Source organism: Ogataea parapolymorpha, chromosome III, assembly GCF_000187245.1.
Source record: "Ogataea parapolymorpha DL-1 chromosome III, whole genome shotgun sequence".
Taxonomy (NCBI): Eukaryota; Fungi; Ascomycota; class Pichiomycetes; order Pichiales; family Pichiaceae; genus Ogataea; species Ogataea parapolymorpha.
The window spans coordinates 205,762-222,277 of NC_027864.1; the positions used below are offsets into that span (position 1 = coordinate 205,762).

At 51.5% G+C, this 16,516-nt stretch overlaps 11 protein-coding genes across 11 annotated transcripts; 3 read left to right on the forward strand and 8 right to left on the reverse strand.

Moving 5' to 3' along the window:
- Positions 1-86: 86 nt before the first annotated feature.
- Positions 87-1,904, forward strand: HPODL_00274 (Eukaryotic initiation factor (eIF) 2A; the record flags this gene model as incomplete). The annotated part of the gene is made up of 2 exons (XM_014080218.1): positions 87-111; positions 145-1,904. 2 exons carry the CDS (start codon positions 87-89, stop codon positions 1,902-1,904), a joined length of 1,785 nt encoding a protein of 594 aa, XP_013935693.1.
- Positions 1,905-2,001: 97 nt separating this feature from the next.
- HPODL_00275 (STAM-binding protein) lies at positions 2,002-3,204 on the forward strand (the record flags this gene model as incomplete). Its single annotated transcript, XM_014080219.1, has 1 exon — positions 2,002-3,204. One exon carries the CDS (start codon positions 2,002-2,004, stop codon positions 3,202-3,204), a length of 1,203 nt encoding a protein of 400 aa, XP_013935694.1.
- A 1-nt stretch (position 3,205) lies between these two features.
- HPODL_00276 (Protein involved in bud-site selection) lies at positions 3,206-3,652 on the reverse strand (the record flags this gene model as incomplete). Its single annotated transcript, XM_014080220.1, has 1 exon — positions 3,206-3,652. One exon carries the CDS (start codon positions 3,650-3,652, stop codon positions 3,206-3,208), a length of 447 nt encoding a protein of 148 aa, XP_013935695.1.
- A 240-nt stretch (positions 3,653-3,892) lies between these two features.
- Positions 3,893-4,552, forward strand: HPODL_00277 (60S ribosomal protein L10; the record flags this gene model as incomplete). Its single annotated transcript, XM_014080221.1, has 1 exon — positions 3,893-4,552. The coding sequence occupies one exon, from the start codon at positions 3,893-3,895 to the stop codon at positions 4,550-4,552; it is 660 nt and encodes a 219-aa protein (XP_013935696.1).
- A 73-nt stretch (positions 4,553-4,625) lies between these two features.
- On the reverse strand, positions 4,626-6,827 carry HPODL_00278 (uncharacterized protein; the record flags this gene model as incomplete). The annotated part of the gene is made up of 1 exon (XM_014080222.1): positions 4,626-6,827. The coding sequence occupies one exon, from the start codon at positions 6,825-6,827 to the stop codon at positions 4,626-4,628; it is 2,202 nt and encodes a 733-aa protein (XP_013935697.1).
- A 218-nt stretch (positions 6,828-7,045) lies between these two features.
- On the reverse strand, positions 7,046-8,755 carry HPODL_00279 (Repressible alkaline phosphatase; the record flags this gene model as incomplete). The annotated part of the gene is made up of 1 exon (XM_014080223.1): positions 7,046-8,755. The coding sequence occupies one exon, from the start codon at positions 8,753-8,755 to the stop codon at positions 7,046-7,048; it is 1,710 nt and encodes a 569-aa protein (XP_013935698.1).
- A 94-nt stretch (positions 8,756-8,849) lies between these two features.
- On the reverse strand, positions 8,850-9,608 carry HPODL_00280 (uncharacterized protein; the record flags this gene model as incomplete). The annotated part of the gene is made up of 1 exon (XM_014080224.1): positions 8,850-9,608. One exon carries the CDS (start codon positions 9,606-9,608, stop codon positions 8,850-8,852), a length of 759 nt encoding a protein of 252 aa, XP_013935699.1.
- Positions 9,609-10,170: 562 nt separating this feature from the next.
- HPODL_00281 (coatomer subunit gamma) lies at positions 10,171-12,912 on the reverse strand (the record flags this gene model as incomplete). Its single annotated transcript, XM_014080225.1, has 1 exon — positions 10,171-12,912. The coding sequence occupies one exon, from the start codon at positions 12,910-12,912 to the stop codon at positions 10,171-10,173; it is 2,742 nt and encodes a 913-aa protein (XP_013935700.1).
- A 66-nt stretch (positions 12,913-12,978) lies between these two features.
- HPODL_00282 (Cell differentiation protein rcd1) lies at positions 12,979-13,839 on the reverse strand (the record flags this gene model as incomplete). Its single annotated transcript, XM_014080226.1, has 1 exon — positions 12,979-13,839. The coding sequence occupies one exon, from the start codon at positions 13,837-13,839 to the stop codon at positions 12,979-12,981; it is 861 nt and encodes a 286-aa protein (XP_013935701.1).
- Positions 13,840-13,916: 77 nt separating this feature from the next.
- On the reverse strand, positions 13,917-14,660 carry HPODL_00283 (putative N-acetyltransferase; the record flags this gene model as incomplete). Its single annotated transcript, XM_014080227.1, has 1 exon — positions 13,917-14,660. The coding sequence occupies one exon, from the start codon at positions 14,658-14,660 to the stop codon at positions 13,917-13,919; it is 744 nt and encodes a 247-aa protein (XP_013935702.1).
- Positions 14,661-14,759: 99 nt separating this feature from the next.
- HPODL_00284 (WD repeat-containing protein slp1) lies at positions 14,760-16,247 on the reverse strand (the record flags this gene model as incomplete). Its single annotated transcript, XM_014080228.1, has 1 exon — positions 14,760-16,247. One exon carries the CDS (start codon positions 16,245-16,247, stop codon positions 14,760-14,762), a length of 1,488 nt encoding a protein of 495 aa, XP_013935703.1.
- Between the last annotated feature and the right edge of the window lie 269 nt (positions 16,248-16,516).

Sequence of the window (16,516 nt, forward strand, 5' to 3'; positions counted from 1 at the left end):
TCAAGTAAGGTGAAGCAAAATAGATTCTCTCGTCTTGAAATTATTTTTATTTTATTTTCTCCCATTTTTTTCAAACTTTTCATTCCATGTCGAAAGTACCACAAATATACTGTAAGTAAAACCACCTTTCCGCACTAACTCCAGGTCGCCAACCGCGAACAGTGCAATTGATACAAGCCCAGCCGGTTTTCAAGCCGGTGGAGAACTTCGAAGCACCCACATTGGAGACCAGATGCTCTGCCTACTCGCCCGACGGAACGCTTTTTGCATACACACAGCCGAGCTGTGTGACCATCTGCGAGGCGGATACGGGACGCGTACTTTTCACCATTCCTGTCGGAGACGTGTTTGACTTCCAGTTCTCGCCCAAAGGCACGTTTTTGACCACCTGGTCCAAACCGACAAAGTTGGACGATGAGTCCGGGAACTGGGCCAACAACGTCACCGTTTGGAAATTGGACCTAGCCAGCAGCGCTGGGGTGTCCATTCAGTCGTATCTGAACAAGAGCCAGTCGGGCTGGAAGGCCCAGTTCACCAGCGACGAGTCGATTTTCTGCCGGATGATCAACATGCATCAGATCGACTTTTTCAAGTCCCATGAGCCGGGCCAGAAAGCCATCTACTCGATCAACGTCAAGGATCTTGGCCAGATTCAGTCATTCAAGATGTCCCCGGGCAAGAACCCGTCTCTGGCGCTGTTTGTGCCGGGATCCAAAGGCAAACAGTCCTACATCCAGGTGTACTCTCTGCCCAACGTCAAGACTCCAACTTCCCAGAAACAGTTTTTCAACGGCGAGTCGTGTCAGTTCACCTGGAACGACCTCGGCACCTCCATTCTTGCCCTGGTCAGCACCGATGTGGACTCGTCCAACAAGTCGTACTATGGCCAGACCACGCTGTATTTATTGGGCATTTCGGGAGCCTTCGACCAGCGAATCGCTCTGGACAAAGAGGGGCCGATCCACGACATCACGTGGTCGCCCACGAGCCGTGAGTTTGCCGTGATCTACGGCTACATGCCGTCGCAGACGACGTTTTTCGACGCCAGAGGAAATGCCATCCACTCTCTGCCGCAAAACTCGTCCAACACCATTTTGTTCTCTCCACATGCCAAATTCATCCTGGTGGCAGGATTTGGCAACTTGCAAGGCAATGTCGATATTCTCGATAGACAGAACAAGTTTGCCAAGGTGGCCTCCTTCAAGGCTTCCAACACCTCGGTTTGCAAGTGGTCACCAGATGGCCGCTACATCCTGACGGCCACCACGTCTCCGCGGCTGCGTGTCGACAACTGCGTCAAGATCTGGTACGCCAACGGGTCGCTGTGCTACGTCAAGGAGTTTCCGGAGTTATACAGTGTCGACTGGAGGTTCCAACCGCTGAGCGACTTCCCGCCTATCAAAGGCCTGGACGAGTGCTGCACGCCAGACGTTTCTGCGGTCGAGTATCTGGCCAAAAGGGCCAAGATCTCGTCTGCAGCCGACAAGCCTGCTGGCGCGTACAGACCGCCTCACGCGAGAAACCAGCCGTCCGAGCCGGTGAGAACGTTGGCGCAGAGAGAAGCGTTGCAACGCAAAAAACAAGTGCCGGGTGCAATTCCTGCGAAAAAGGCGATTCCGGGTGCAGTCGAGCCTGCAAAGCCGCAGAAACAGCAACAGCAGAAGAAGAAGAAAGGCGAGGAGAAGTCTCAGCCGCAAAAACAGGAGACCGAGGCCGGAGTCATTGGCGGAGTCATCTCGTACGAGGAGAAGAAAATTAGAAACCTGCTGAAAAAATTGCGTGCCATCGAACAGCTCAAAGTGAAGAAGGAGAACGGAGAGTTTCTGGAAGACACGCAGGTGCTCAAGATCCAGACGGAGCGCCAGGTCCGCAAGGAACTGGCTTCTCTAGGCTGGTCTGAATAATTGGAAAGCATCTGTCAATCCCAGATCGGGCATGCCGTGATTTTTAGCTACTACATTTAAATAGATATGAAGTAATTCGGGGGTTATATTTAATCTCATGGTTTCCTCCACCAATGGCGACTCTGCGCTTTTGCAGAACCCCAAACTCCTCAATGCGATCGCCACAAACTATGAGTACTCCAGTTCGATCCCTCTGAAGGTCTGGCTCCGATCCGCCTCCACGATGCTCAAACATGCGCGTTATTACGCCACAGACGGGAACGTCTCGGAAACGTACGTGCTTTACCTGCGATTTGTCGATCTGCTTGCAAACAGGCTCTACAAGCACCCGGAATTGCGCGGCTGGAAACAGCAGAAGGACGGCGCCGCCAATTACCAGATGTACCAGAGCTTGTGCAACAAAATGCCCGAGATCATGAACGAGGCAGAACGCATACGAAAAATCCTGGACGAAAGGTACGCCAGGCAGCAGAAAAAACAGGAACGAGCAATTCAGCGCCGTTCTTCTGTCACAAAGCCCAAGACAGCGTCCGTCATCGCTCCGGTGACTCCCGAACCCCATCCTGAGCTTGACGCAAGTTTGGCTACAAAACTACGTTCGCTCTCCTCCAGCAGCGCCAATAGCTCCCAAATTAAACTAGAGATATCGTATCCCAACGAAATTGCGATAGAGAGCCCCAAATCAGAACCAGTTGCTCAGAAGGAGCCGGCTCCCACCGTTCTCCATAAAACTGTCAATTTCACCGAGGGAGGCTCTCCGCTGAGAACCGTGTTTCTGCCCCCAAAATTAGTGGACGAGTTCCTCGCCATCGCCAGAAGGAACACGTCCAAGAAACTCGAGACCTGTGGAATATTGTGCGGGAAACTTAATAGAAACGCATTCTTCATCAATTATCTCGTCATTCCCGAGCAGGACTCGACTCCCAATACATGCAATACAAAAAACGAGGAAAAACTGTTTGACTTCATTGACAATCTCGACCTGTTCGTGCTAGGATGGATCCATACGCACCCCACACAATCGTGCTTCCTGTCGTCAGTCGATTTACACACACAAAACTCTTACCAAATCATGCTTAATGAAGCTATAGCAGTTGTCTGTTCTCCCAAATTCGAGCGCCAATTGGGGATCTTCAGACTAACAGACCCTCCGGGAATCCCCGTAATCACCAATTGCAACCAGTCGGGGTTCCATCCGCACGAGAGCGATAATCTCTATGTCGAATGTGACCGAACATCAACGAAAACGGGCCATGTGGTGCTAAAAGATTTACCGTTCCAAATCAAAGATCTCCGGTGACTTACTCTACAGCCATTTCACCCTCAAGCTCCTGTTGCGCTAGACTGTCCTTCTGATCATTCTCCTCCAGCTGCGTGCTCAGCAATTGTTTTTCCAACTCCACCCTAGCAGGCTCTTTCTGCTGATACTCGTTCACTTTCTCGATATACTTGTTCAGATTGGTTCCCGCGGCGGCCTCAGCCTCCAGTTGAGTGTACGGAAGTTTGCTCAGGTCTTTGACCCTTCTTTTGTGAACTTTGCCCTTCAAATGCGCGCCTAGGGCCTTGTTATCGAGGAAATACTTTGCACAGTGGATGCAATAATACTGGCCCAGTCCGGGCTTTGTCTCGTCTTGAGGCTGGTGCTTGAGGCTCTGAATCGACTCCGCAGTGGACAGGTCGCTGTGTATGAGATCCAGGTCTCTCGTTCTCCGCTTAGTCTTGTATCTTTTGACCGAATACCGCCCCATTATAGATATGAAAAATAATAATTTTTTTTGCATAAAATTTGATCTGTGGCAAAGCCGGTGTGTGGCGAGTGAGCAAGGCTAGTGGCGCGGATTCTATTTTTTTTCTCCTCAACCCTGTGTCATGTGACCGGCCTCAGGGTTAAACCACATAAAAATTTTAACACCCTGAAATAATTACTAATCTCCAATATCTATAAAGTGAGTATAACGCCTTCGACAATTAAAGGCTAACCGTTCAGAATGGCTAGAAGACCAGCTAGATGTTACAGATACTGTAAGAACAAGCCTTTCCCAAAGTCGAGATACAACAGAGGTGTCCCAGACGCTAAGATCAGAATCTTCGACCTTGGTAGAAAGAAGGCTAGCGTTGACGACTTCCCACTGTGTGTCCACCTTGTCTCCAACGAGTTGGAACAGCTCTCGTCTGAGGCCCTGGAAGCTGCCAGAATTTGCGCCAACAAATACATCACCAAGATGTCCGGAAGAGACTCTTTCCACATGAGAGTGAGAGTCCACCCTCACCACGTTTTGAGAATCAACAAGATGTTGTCGTGTGCCGGTGCCGATAGACTGCAACAAGGTATGAGAGGTGCCTGGGGTAAGCCACACGGACTGGCTGCCCGTGTCGATATCGGACAAGTTTTGCTTTCTGTCAGAACCAAGGACTCCAACAAGGACGTTGTTGTTGAAGGTTTGAGAAGAGCCAGATACAAGTTCCCAGGTCAGCAAAAGATCATCATCTCTAAGAAGTGGGGTTTCACTCCATTGAACAGAGAGGAGTACGCTGCTAAGAGACAAAACAACGAGGTCAAGGATGACGGTGCTTACGTCAAATTCCTTTCCACCAAGGGCTCTTTGGAGGAGAACATGAGACAATTCCCAGAGTACTTCCTTGCTTAAGTAGGTAATGAAAAGTGTGTCTATATCACAGAGTAAGAGAACTAACTCGCTGTTTCTATTAATGTACACAACCTTATGTTTCGGGACTCCTTCGTATCATCTGTTCCTCGTTCAATGTTTTGTACGCCATGTCGATGTAGTCCTCTTGCGACAGGAAACCCCTACCAGCCTCGCAAACGTGGATACTTTTGACCCACTCGCTCTGCCAAATCTGGTAAGACCGCATTCTGTACTTTGGATCGGGGTTAAGAATGTTGTATAGCACGTACCGTCGAGAGCTGGCACAAGGGCCCTTCGAGATGGACTCTATCTGATTGAAAGTTCCTTTTCTCACGAGCCGGAACTGTTTGCTTGCAGACTTCGACTTCGTTGTGTAGTCGTAAATCGCTCTGGTCTCGAGGAAATGCTCGTAGCTCTCGTCACTCCGTTTTGCAATCTCCCAGACGTACGTGCCGTACAGCATCACCAGATAGATAATGCCAAGCGACCAGATGTCTGCGAGTCGCGGATCGTAGCTTTTGTCGGGCACAAACTGTTCAGGCGATACGTACCGCTCGGAACCGCACGCTCCCTTGCAAAACTGCACCTTGTCCTCCCAGGCCGTCTTGAAGACGGCCGATGTTCCGAAATCGATGATTTTGAGCTGTCCCTTGCGTGTCAACAGCAAATTCTCCACCTTTAGATCGTTGTGCGAAATACCCACCGAATGCAGGTACGTGATGGCGTTGAGGATCTGCTTGAAGAAACAGTCGCATTCTACCACCTCCAGACCGTTTGTCATGGCTATGAGAGTGAAAAGGTCGCCGCACGGCATGAACTCCATCACCTGCGAGTACGTCATTGTCACAGGGTCAACCATCAAATCGTACACGTTGATGACGGCCTGGTGTGTCAGGGACGAGGAAATCATGAACTCGGATGTCACACGGTTTCCAAAATGGTGCAGACTCTCTCCCGGGCGCTGTTTGAGCTGCTTGATGGCGAAGAGGGACTTCTTTTTCTTGTTGTTGGCATTCTGCAAGGCAGAAATACAAACAGTGCCAAACGAGCCCCGGCCGACCACGCCCCCAATGTGGCCGTACTTGGAGCTCAGTGTCATTTTCTTGCTCTTGGAGGTCTGCAGCTTTTCTTTGAATTTTTCCGGCTTTTCTATTTTCTCCATCATCATGTTCATAAGCGTAAGTTGGTCTTTGCCGATGATCGGCTCTATGAGCTGGTCGTCCGCCTCGTCATCAAAGTCGTCGTCTTCCTCTTCTTCTGAATCGTCGTCCGAATCTGAATCCGAGTCGGAATCGTCGTAGTTCCAGCGATAATTCTTTGGGTCGCTCTTGAGCTCCATGAGCTGCAGTGAGTACGAGTCTGGCAGCAGACTAATACTGTTTTCAATGCTCACGAACTCATCGTCTTCGACTTCTCTCTTCTTGGTCCATCCCCACCAAGATTTGGTGTTTTTCGAGATTGGCGTCCGGTACTTCAGGTAGTCGTGTTCGTGGACGGATCCGTCCGGGGCTATTTTGAGCCGCCCATTCTTGAGCTTCATTAAGTGTTCTCTCTGAGAGTTCAAGTGAATCTGCGAGTAGGAGGCGGATGAGGTGTGTTTGAGTGGATTATAGGGGTGCTGGGTGCTTTCCGAGTTCGCCACAGAAACAGAACTAGAACGCTGGCGCGAGTTGTTGGAGTTGGATCGAGAAAGCGGTGGCGACAAGGATTCCTCCGACAAATTGTTCCCGAGAAACTTCGACATGAATTTTCCCGAACGGCCACGAGCAGGTGCCTGAGATACGACCGACGACGAGGATGACGCGTTGGAACCGCTGTGTGGGATCGACGCTGGCGGTCTTGCTGGCTTTTCTGAATTTTCTATCACGCTGTCCAGGTCGTTTTCTGCCACCGGAGGCATCATCTTGAGTTTGCTGAGCGAGTCTACCAGCTCAGCGTTGGAAATGACCTTGTGTTCCGCAGCGGATTCCAGCTTAGGCGAGCTGTTGGAAGATCCAGCAGATTTGGGTGGGGACGCAGCCTTCCTTGTGTGGCTTCCCGAACCAGCAGCCCGGTCCATCCTCGCAGCCTGGTGTTCGTGGGGATTGAATAGATTCTTGAACCTGGTTACCGTGGAACTGCGACTCCGGCCTGGAAGACCATGCGGAAAGTCAGCCACCGACGAATTCGACATTGTTTGGTACAAAGAGAAATCTGAGTCGTCCTGGTTGATCATCACGCTGGGCTGGGCCTTAGGCGACTCAGAGGGCACGCCCTGTTTTCTGAACAGCGGCATCAAATGTATACCAGGATCTGGACAAATGCGTTGTATACAATGTATACAGGCAACAGAAGGCTGAAAGCTGTTTCAAAGGCAATAACTAGAGCTGTGCCTGGTTCTTTGGGGCGAAGGTCAATTAATAGGTGTATTTTTTTTTCTTCTTGCCCCATCTCCGCCACCGTTTTTAAATACATCCCTACACGGGATAACCGAATAAATATATGCTATTATACCTATAATGGCTGTTCTGGTGCCTCTGCCCGGTGGTCAATAAATCCGTGTTCCTTTTCGTAGATGTGCACGCTCTCCTGCTCGTCTGCTGCCGTCGGAACGTGCTTGGTTCCCCGCAGCAAATGCGTAACGTGCGCCAGGTCAGAGTTGGTCACCTGCTCCCAAAATTTGCCGATATCGGTGTTCTCCACGTTTCCGGCAAGATGCTGCCGCAACAGATCCCGTCCGCGCTCCGTGTTGCTGTGCGCATAAATATTCACGTCCACAGCAGTGTGACCATGGGTAGACCAGCCCACCTCGGCCCTCACAGACACCATCTCCACGAGCAGATCGTGTATTTTCTCCTGGTGCTCCAGCAGCCGGGACACCTCTTTGTCGGTGTAGTCTGCAATTCCAAGGTCGTTCTCCAGGATTTCTGTCTTGATGAATTGTTCTAGCTTGTGTTTTTCCGAGTTGAGCTCCCTAAAGTTCTGGAACTTCTTGCGGAGATATTCGCCCGACTTGGTGGCATTCAGCAGTACCTCTGGCTTCCATAAATATTCAGGGTATCCAGGGCCAACCTGGCGCCCCACAGCAAGTCCGCCGGTCTCGTGGTCGGACGTGGAGACCATGAAAGTCTCTGTTTCTGCCGAGTCGATGTAGTCGATAACGGCTTTGAACGCCTTGTCGTACGCCAGCACCTCACGGACCTGTGCTGCCGGGTCGTTCGAGTGGCCAGCGTGATCAATTCTGGACCCCTCAATCAGCAGGAAAAAGCCCTCGTCCGAGTCTTTGGTGGCGTCAGTTAGCAGCTTCAGAGCAGTCTTGACCTCCTCCTCCAGACTTGGGTACTCTGTTTCCTCCCTGTCGAGATCATAGGGTATATTGTAGTATGCAACTAGCGCCAGAAGAGGCAAGGAGGCGTTGTTGCCCAGCTGCAACTGGTCGAACTCCTGCTTGTTCGTGGCCACCGTGAAATTCATCTCTTTGGCCTTTTCCAACAAATTTGTCTCGTCGTCGCGGCAGCCCTGTGGATGCGACTTTGGCAAATAGAAACAGCTTCCTCCTCCAATCATCAGATCCGTGACCGGACCGAGCGTGGTGTCTAATCCCAACTGCTGGTTCGCAATCAGCGACTGCATGAACCTGTAGTCAGCATGGGCATTGAAAGAGGCTGGAGTGGCGTCTGTGATGCCTGTCGTCACCACGAGACCCGTTTTGTAGCCTTTCAATTTCAGAGCCTCTAAAATTGTACCGCACGGCTGCTTGTTGCCATCCACTCCAATAGCACCGTTGTAGCTCTTGAGAGCACATGAAAACGCAGTCGCGCCGGCCGCAGAGTCGGTGATCAGCGAAGACGCGCTCCTGGTGCGACTGGATCCAATGAAGTACCTGTCAAGAGTCAGCACATCGTCAATGTCTAGACTGTCTCTATACTGTCTAAAGTAGCGGGCCATATTGATAGATGCAGGGCCTGTACCATCCGTGACCATCATGATGATGTTTTTCTTGCCGTTTGCAAAAGTCTCAACGGCGTTGCCCTCGTCCTTAAGGCCCCGCCCCAAGTTGATAAGTGAAACAAAGAAGGAATAACACAGCAAACAGATAAGGGCCACGCGGACCTTGCTGCTCTTGGGCGACCGTCTGGCCGCGTACGGCAGCCCACCGCGCTCGCCGTCAAGCAGAGGATCGGCCAACGGGGCCGGTTTCAAACGATCGTGGTTCCGTTGCATAATAAATAAACGTGCCCAGATTCGGATCTAGCTTTTTTTTTTATGTTTGTGTTTCATATATTACATAAGCAGCAAGAAGACAGGTCTATATCGTTTATTCTGAGTCGGGCCGCTCGTCGGGCGACTTGGCGTGATGGTGCGAGTACTCGGGGCTCTGGATAATGGAGTCGATGACGTAATACTGGAAACTGTTCATGATGAGCGGGAATATGAGGACCACAAACGCGACCTGGAGATTTGGCACAGCGTCCGACCAGGAGAGCAGCCAGTAGGCAAAGTGGACCAGAAACGGGCACACAACAAGCAGAATGTAAATTATGAGTTTCATGGACACGAGTCCGATGAAATAGAGTGCTAGTTGCTTGAAATAATACGAGTATCGTGGTGGATTGCCGTATTGCCCAGACTCGATTCCCTCGATTCCTGCGTTTCTGGCGAGAGTATAAATAACATGTAGCAGGCCCCAGAGTATAGGGATGCCGATGGTTGTGTCGAAAAGGATGTTCAGGAAGTAGTAGTCGCAAGGATTATCAAAGTCCGGTCCTGGAGGTGGCGGTGCGTTTGGCGGGCCTGGATGTGCTGGGCTAGCAAAATAGTACGGCGACGTTTGATTTGGTAGAGATGGAACCCATTTGTCTGAGTGGCCGCCGAGGATGCTCATAAAAACGTTCAGCATGTGGATACCAAAGGCCCCGATCACCTGCTTGGACACGTCGAAAAACCATATTTTCCAGGGTCTGCGATTTGGGTACTCACGGTAGCGCTTCCACACAAGCGACGAGAGAGCGAGCACACCCAAAAATGCCTGGATTACCAGTGCAAACGGGCCGAGAAGCTCGCATTTATCCGACATGACAAGCAATAAATGGCTGAATTATTTTTGCACAGCCGGAAAGAGGGTGTCAGGTAGGTGTCAGAGAGTGAAAGGGTGTTGTTAAACGTCTTTGGGGAGAATCAACATCAACCGTTGCAGGGCCGTCACCGCAAAATTTGAGGAAATACGTAAAAAGCAGGCCTGGTGAATATACAAAATTGTGGATCCGTACGGCTCTACAAATCGCCCCTTTCAGCTTGTGATATTATTTAGCGAATATATTTAATTCAAATTATTTTTCGTCAATTACTAATTATGTCGGAACAAGCCAAACAAAGTAAGTACACAGCTCTCCAAACTAACAAATAGACAAGCCTAAGCCCTGCTGTGTGTGCTTGGATGAGAAGCAACAGAGAGACCAGTGTCTGCTGACTAACGGCTCGGAGTCTGAAAAGTGCAAAGACATCATCGAGGCATACAAAAAATGCATGAGAGGCTACGGATTCGAGACCAACTAAACTGCCAGTGAAGACAGCCACATGTACATAGATAGAAACTCCTGGTTGCTGTTAAATTAAACTATTTTCAATAGACTGACTGTTTACTCGACGTAGTTGGCCACGAGCTCGCTGAGCTCTGCATCACTCGATCTCACCTGACTTTTCATCATCATGCCCTTGGAGCTGCTGGCCAGACGCACAATAGCGGCGATCTTGTCGCCGCCGATACTCTTACCATAGAGTTTGAGCGTGTGACTAGAGCTCGAGGCCACCACGTCTGTTGACTCAACAGGCATCATGGACATCGTTTTGATCAGCTTCAAAACAACGTCCTGGAGATCCATGGTAGCGGCGTCTCCAAGGTTGAACACGGCCACACTCTCGTTTTGGAGCTCGTCCCAAGCGTGAGTGAAGTTGCCAGTGAACGCTGGAACCACATAGTCGCCTGGCACAATGCTGAGATCCTCGACCTGGTACTCGTCTGGGAAGCCTTCCTCACCCTCTGCCGGCTCGCCAGTCGACGGGTCGACGTCCTTGGTGGTGTAGGATAAGGTGTTGCCAAACACCGCAGGAACTATGCCCTCTGGTCTGCTGAAAGAGACATAGATGGACCCGCTCGAGCCGGCCTTGAGAACATCAAGAGGCATGAGGAACTCTTCCGTGTAGTCTTCATTATCAGGCTGGGCCACAATCGACACATCTTCCAGCTGGATCTCGGTCAGCGTGTTCTGCACGTTGTACTGAATAACCACATATTTCTCAAAAATGTGTTTGACGGCAGTGACCACAAACTCGGTCTCCTTCTCAGTGAGTTCCACAACTGCCGATGAGTGCAACAGACGTCCGTAGGCAGCAATCTCTGGGATGGCACCGAGCTCTTGCGCGTACTGTTGTTGCAACAGAGCAAGCTTGGTCGAATCCGGCACTTTTTCTTCCTCGGGCGAGGATTCATGAGTTTGTGCGGTTGGCTCGTCGTAAATCGTGGTCTTCTCCTTGAACTCTGCAGCCTTGGCCTCCTCCTCTGTCATTGTAGGGATAGCCTTGATGTCGAACGGATGGACAAAGTGTTCCTTGTCTGGGTTGTTAACATAGAGAGCGAGCTGCTGCTCAAGAACTGGAAGAGAATACTTGAACGTAGGTGCGATGAAGTCCTTGGCCTGCTCGATATCCTTGGTGGAAAGCAGCTTTAGGGACAGTGCAGCTCTGTCTCTGACCTCGTCGTCAACGTCCTGCAGACATCTTTCGAGCAGGATCTTGATACTCTTTGTAATGGAATCGTTGCCGATGAGAGCAAATTTGGACAACGCAATAACGGCAGACGAGCGAACAATCGAGTTCTCCAGAACAACACGGTTGTAAATATGTCTGATATACAGAGTCGGGTTTGATGTCTTTGGCCCCTCCTCTCCCAAAAGATGCAAAACTCTAACTGCCAGTTCCGTGTACTCGCAGTCCTCGATGAACTCGCAAAGCATTTCCAAGGCCAGCTCTCTAGATTGCGGGATGAACTTGATGATGTCGAAAATCGCCTCTATGATGGCGTTCTTGAAGTTGAATCCTCCCTCGTCTCTCAGCACGTCGTTCAAGAAGTTCAGCATAGATTTGTGTTTGTCTGGGAACTTGAGCGACAGTGTCTTGATGGCGTCGATTACAATGATCTTGAACTCGTCCGAGATGTCGTCCATGAACCCGCTGATCGTCTTGACCAGTCTGTCGACGTTCTCCGAGTTGCCGGTCTTGAGCAGCGTCGTGATCGCGTAGGTCGACACGGATCTGTTCGAGTCGTTGATCAGAGACTCCAGCTCGAGGTTGCACACCATGATTTTCTCTGGGCTCTTCATGGCGATCTTGTTGAGAATTCTCACGGCCGCAAACCGCGTCACCGTCCTTGGAACCGACAACAGCGTCTGCAAAGTGTTGATGGCTTGCATCTGCTGTTCTGGCAGGAATTTAGGCAGCGACAGAATCGTCTTTGCAGCCTCCAACTCGACCATGTCGCTCTTGTGCTTGAGCCAGCCAGGGAAGAATGGCCACAGCGTCTGCGTGAGATTGGAGTCCTCTTCGATCAACTTGCCAACGTACCTTATCAGCTGCACCGTGGCCAGCGAGCTTTTCAAAGGCTGCTGTGTGTTGAACTGCTGAATCATTTTCATCAGCGCCATTTTGTCGTGGTCTCTCAAATGGTACAGTAAACCCAACGCGTGGTACTGGTAGGTATACGTTGCTGTGAGAAGCTTGTTGGCACCGTAGTGCTCGTGCATGTTGTACTGGGTTTGTGGAAACACCTTATTCGAAGAGATGGCCTCCTGTGTCTCGTTAGTCCATCTTCTCACAACGTCTTTGGCCACAGGTAACAAGTGGTACGACGAAACCAAAGCGGCGGACGAAACGTTGGGATTTTTGTCCACAACACAGTTTTTCATCGCCCTCTCGGCAGCATGGATGGTGCTGCCATCCAAAACCCGGGCCAGCGTTCTCACAGCGTTCGGCTTGTACAGAATATCGCCGCCTTGGATATCCTTCATGATCGAAGCGGTCGCCATCAAAATGTCGTCCGACAAAGAGCACAATTCCTTGATGGCCAAATAGACCAGCTGTCTCAGTGAGCTGTCGTTGTGATGGAACAGCTTGGACGTGGAAAAGAACAGGTTAGTGGCCTCTGTTTTGGGGAAAGTCTCGCCCGCATACAAAAGTCTCAACAGCCGAGACAACAACAGCCTGCACCGCTTGGCGTGGATTGGACTGGCATTGAACGCCTGCAAACACTCCTGGTACACGGTCATTTTGTCCGGCAGCGTGCCGGAGTCAATGTCCTCGAACTTTTTATAAGTGTGAGTGGACATGGCAAAACAAATACGTGGAAACAAAAAAGAATACAAAAAAAAATATGGTAAGCAGAAAAATAGTGTTTATTGGATCATCATAAGAAGCTGTGAGAGACACGTTTTAGTAGCCGGGTCGTCACGCAAGAGCGACGCAAAAACGTCGGTTTTCAGAGCCTCGGGAAGTCGCTCCCTGAGTGCAATCCGCGCCTCTGGATTGTCTGCCAGACGAGAGTAGCACCGGATCACGTGCTTAAGTAAGCGAGCAGTAGGGTTGGCCACGAGCTGGTCGATCATGAGCCGTAGCACGTTCGAAACGGCCTCGAACCGGTCGAAGGTCTGGCACGTGTACGCGAGACCAGCGTCGTCCATGAGGATCTTCTGGACTATGAAGATGGCGACTGTCTTGGAGAGCTCCGAGGAGGACTCCATGATTTTGAGACACAGTGGGATGATCTCGGTGGTGAGCAGGAACTGGATCACCTCGCTGGTGTCATTTTTAACGAGTGCGCCGATCACGCCGAGCGATGTCAGCCGTAGGTACTCGAACGGCCGCTGTTTCGAGTTGGTGTTGAGAAACGGGTATAGAAATAGTGGAATCTGAGCGTTCAAGAACGGTGTACGGGTGTCGGGGTGGGAGGCGACGCATTGCAACAGCGCAAGCGCGTTGCACACGCGGTTCGAGGCCGGCGTGTTGAGATTGGGCGGCGAGAGCAGCGGGTATACGGCGACAATCTCTTCAAGCAGGCTGGTCATGACGCCGAACGAGTTCCACAACACCAAGGCCAGGTCGTCGTACAATTCCCGTTTCTTGCCCAATTCCAGCAGGGCCTGTTCCTTGTTGGGCCCGTATACAAGCTCCACGATCCACGTGTACACTTTCTCGTCTGTGAGCGCCTTTATGGTCTTTGGCTGGTATGTATTTTGCTGATCGTCCGAGGGAAACATAAATAAAAAATTTCGCCAATGTCTTGAATAAATTAATATTATGTGCGGGACTATATAAGGATACGCTCTCTCCTTTTTTAATTTGGCAGCTCGTAGTTATATTTTCTGCGGATCTCGTCAACATACTTCCACCGCTGCCCCTTTGGGCCCCTCACCATGACATCCATCCGAGCCCTGTCGGCCGTGTTTGTCTTGTCCCCCAGCCAGATATCAGCCACAGGCACAAAGTCGAACTTGGCGTAGATGGGGAGATTTTTTAGCGAACTGCTCTCCAAATACGTTGTGGCGTTGGCCGGGTCGATGTGGTTGGTGAACACATAGTCCATGACGGCGCGAACATTACCCTTCCCACGGGCGCGCGGGGTAGAGCCCAGATACACAAGGGTCCATGTGTTCGCTCCGTCCGGGTCCACAGCCATGATGTCCGCATAATTATCGTGTAGCACCTTGAACAGGGTGCCAAACACTCGACGACGGCCCTCTGCGCCCGTCAGCCAGGCCAGTCTGGCAAATCCAGACCGCACAAGCGTCAGATAGTCGTCGACGGCGGATTCAGGGTGCGCGAAAACGGCGACCGTCTCAAATGTATTGTGATTCTCGTGGTCTTCACCCTTCACCCCGACAACCAGACCCTTCAGAATATGCGAATGCACATACGCTTCGTACATGAGCAGGTCGCACTTCTCCCTGAGCTCGGGATCGTGTTCCAGGTGGCGCGAAACGTACCGTGCCACATCGTCATTATCGAAGGACTCGTATAGCGTACGCGCCGCTTTCTTGGAGTCGGCAAAGCTCAGAAATTCGACCTTGGGAGTCTTCATGTGGTCAAAATAGTTGCAAAAAAAACGTTATCAAATGTTTCTGATCCTACCACTTTCCGAAAACGGAAGGTCTACTCTGAGAAAATTAAGTCTATGGTATTACCTGATGGTGGTCACTGCAATGTCCTTGCCCGTGTTGGCAACCTCAGTCTGCAAGTCGAAAAGCTTCCAGAACTTGAGGTTCTCGTCGGCTGCCACAGTCGCCAACGTAGTGCCGTCCGGCGAAAGGCTGCTATGCAAAACTCTGGAATCGTGCGCACCAGCCACAACCCCCGTTCTCAGGAGCGAAGGGTAGCTGTAGATACTAATGTCATTGTTGGGGAATCCGTGCGTGGCCGCGATCTCTGTGCCAATGCCGTTGGAGTACCCCCATCGCAGCGAAGAAACCTGCGAATTAGTCTCGATCGTGTTAACTCGAGCCCCCGTCGTGGTGTTCCAGAAATGGATCCGCCGACACGTGGACCCCCCGCCGGTGGCCAGAAGACTCGTCTGGGTTGGGCTCCACGCCAGCGCCTTGACGGCAGCCGTGTGGCTGGTTTTGGTGAACTGCGGGACGCTAGAGCGCGCGTCCCAGATATTCACCACGTTGTCGTTGCCTCCAGAAACAAATTGCATCCCGTCTCTGCGCCACTCGATCCCGCACACCTCGGCGGTGTGATTATTTAGCTGTGAAACTATGTGCTGCGATAAACGCACATCGTGGTGGAAAATCTGACCCGTACGGGACCCTGACGTGAGCACGTGCTCGTTCCACGCGTGCGCAGCCACGCGCGACTGATGGCCGGCCATGACACGCAGCCGCGACCCGGCCTCCGGGTCCCAAATCTCGACAGAGCCCGAGTCGAGGCCGATCGAAAGATACCCACCCGTCTCGGACCAGCGCACGGAGGTGACAATGCTGTCGCACTCTGCAGCCAGATCGACGTCGCCCGTCGTGGCATTCCAGTAGTAGACGCAGTTCTCCAGCGCGATCGCCAGGATGTTGTCACGTGACCACGACAGCAAGTTGAGGTAGAAATCGTCGACGAAGCCGGGGGCATCGAGCACTTTTTCCGGGCAGTTGGGCACTTTCTTGATCCGCGCTTGCGCCGCCGCGGTCGAGATCGAGGTTTTGGTTTTAAACTGCCCGCTTTTAAGCTTGGACGCCTTTTTGCTTGCTGGCGGCAGCGGCTGAAATTGCAGGATCCGCTCGCCGACCGCCAGGCCGCACGCCTCTGCCACTGTATCCTGGTAAATCTGGGTCGTCTGCGACTCGATGTGCTCGTACGGCAGCCGACATTGCGAAGGAAGCGCCTCTTCCAAAGATAGTTTGCCAGACGTTGTCTGGCGCGAGGGGATGAATCTATCTAGCAATTCTGCTGTGTTGGTCCTGCGGAGCTTCTTTGGGGATCCGGAATTGTCCTGGCTCGGGAACTTCAAGCTCATGTCTGAGCGAGCATGGTTCGACATGGACCAGTCCGACAAGACGACATTAAAGTTAGGCGAGATGATCTTCTTGCCCTCGTAGATAGAGTTGCGGTTCTGCGAGAACAGATTAGGGCTGGCGTTGCTGAACACTGTTCGGTGACCAGGGGTAGAAGGGGCCATAGGAAGAGATGGTGAAGAAATAAAGGGAGAGTTTTTTTGTTGATGTGTTGCCCGATTGGGGAGTGTAATGGGTGTAGGGTGGATAGGGCTGTGCTGAAACGTGAACTAAATAGCTTGCTTACCTAATTGGAATATAAGCGGCAGGTCACGCGCTTTGGTGCCACGTGATCGGGCAGATCGGTCGGATCGTCCCCAGCTTCCCGATGCGTTGTCATTTTCCCAGAGCGCAAGCGGGCGGGGTTGTCATAGGACGGCGAGAATTTACCAGC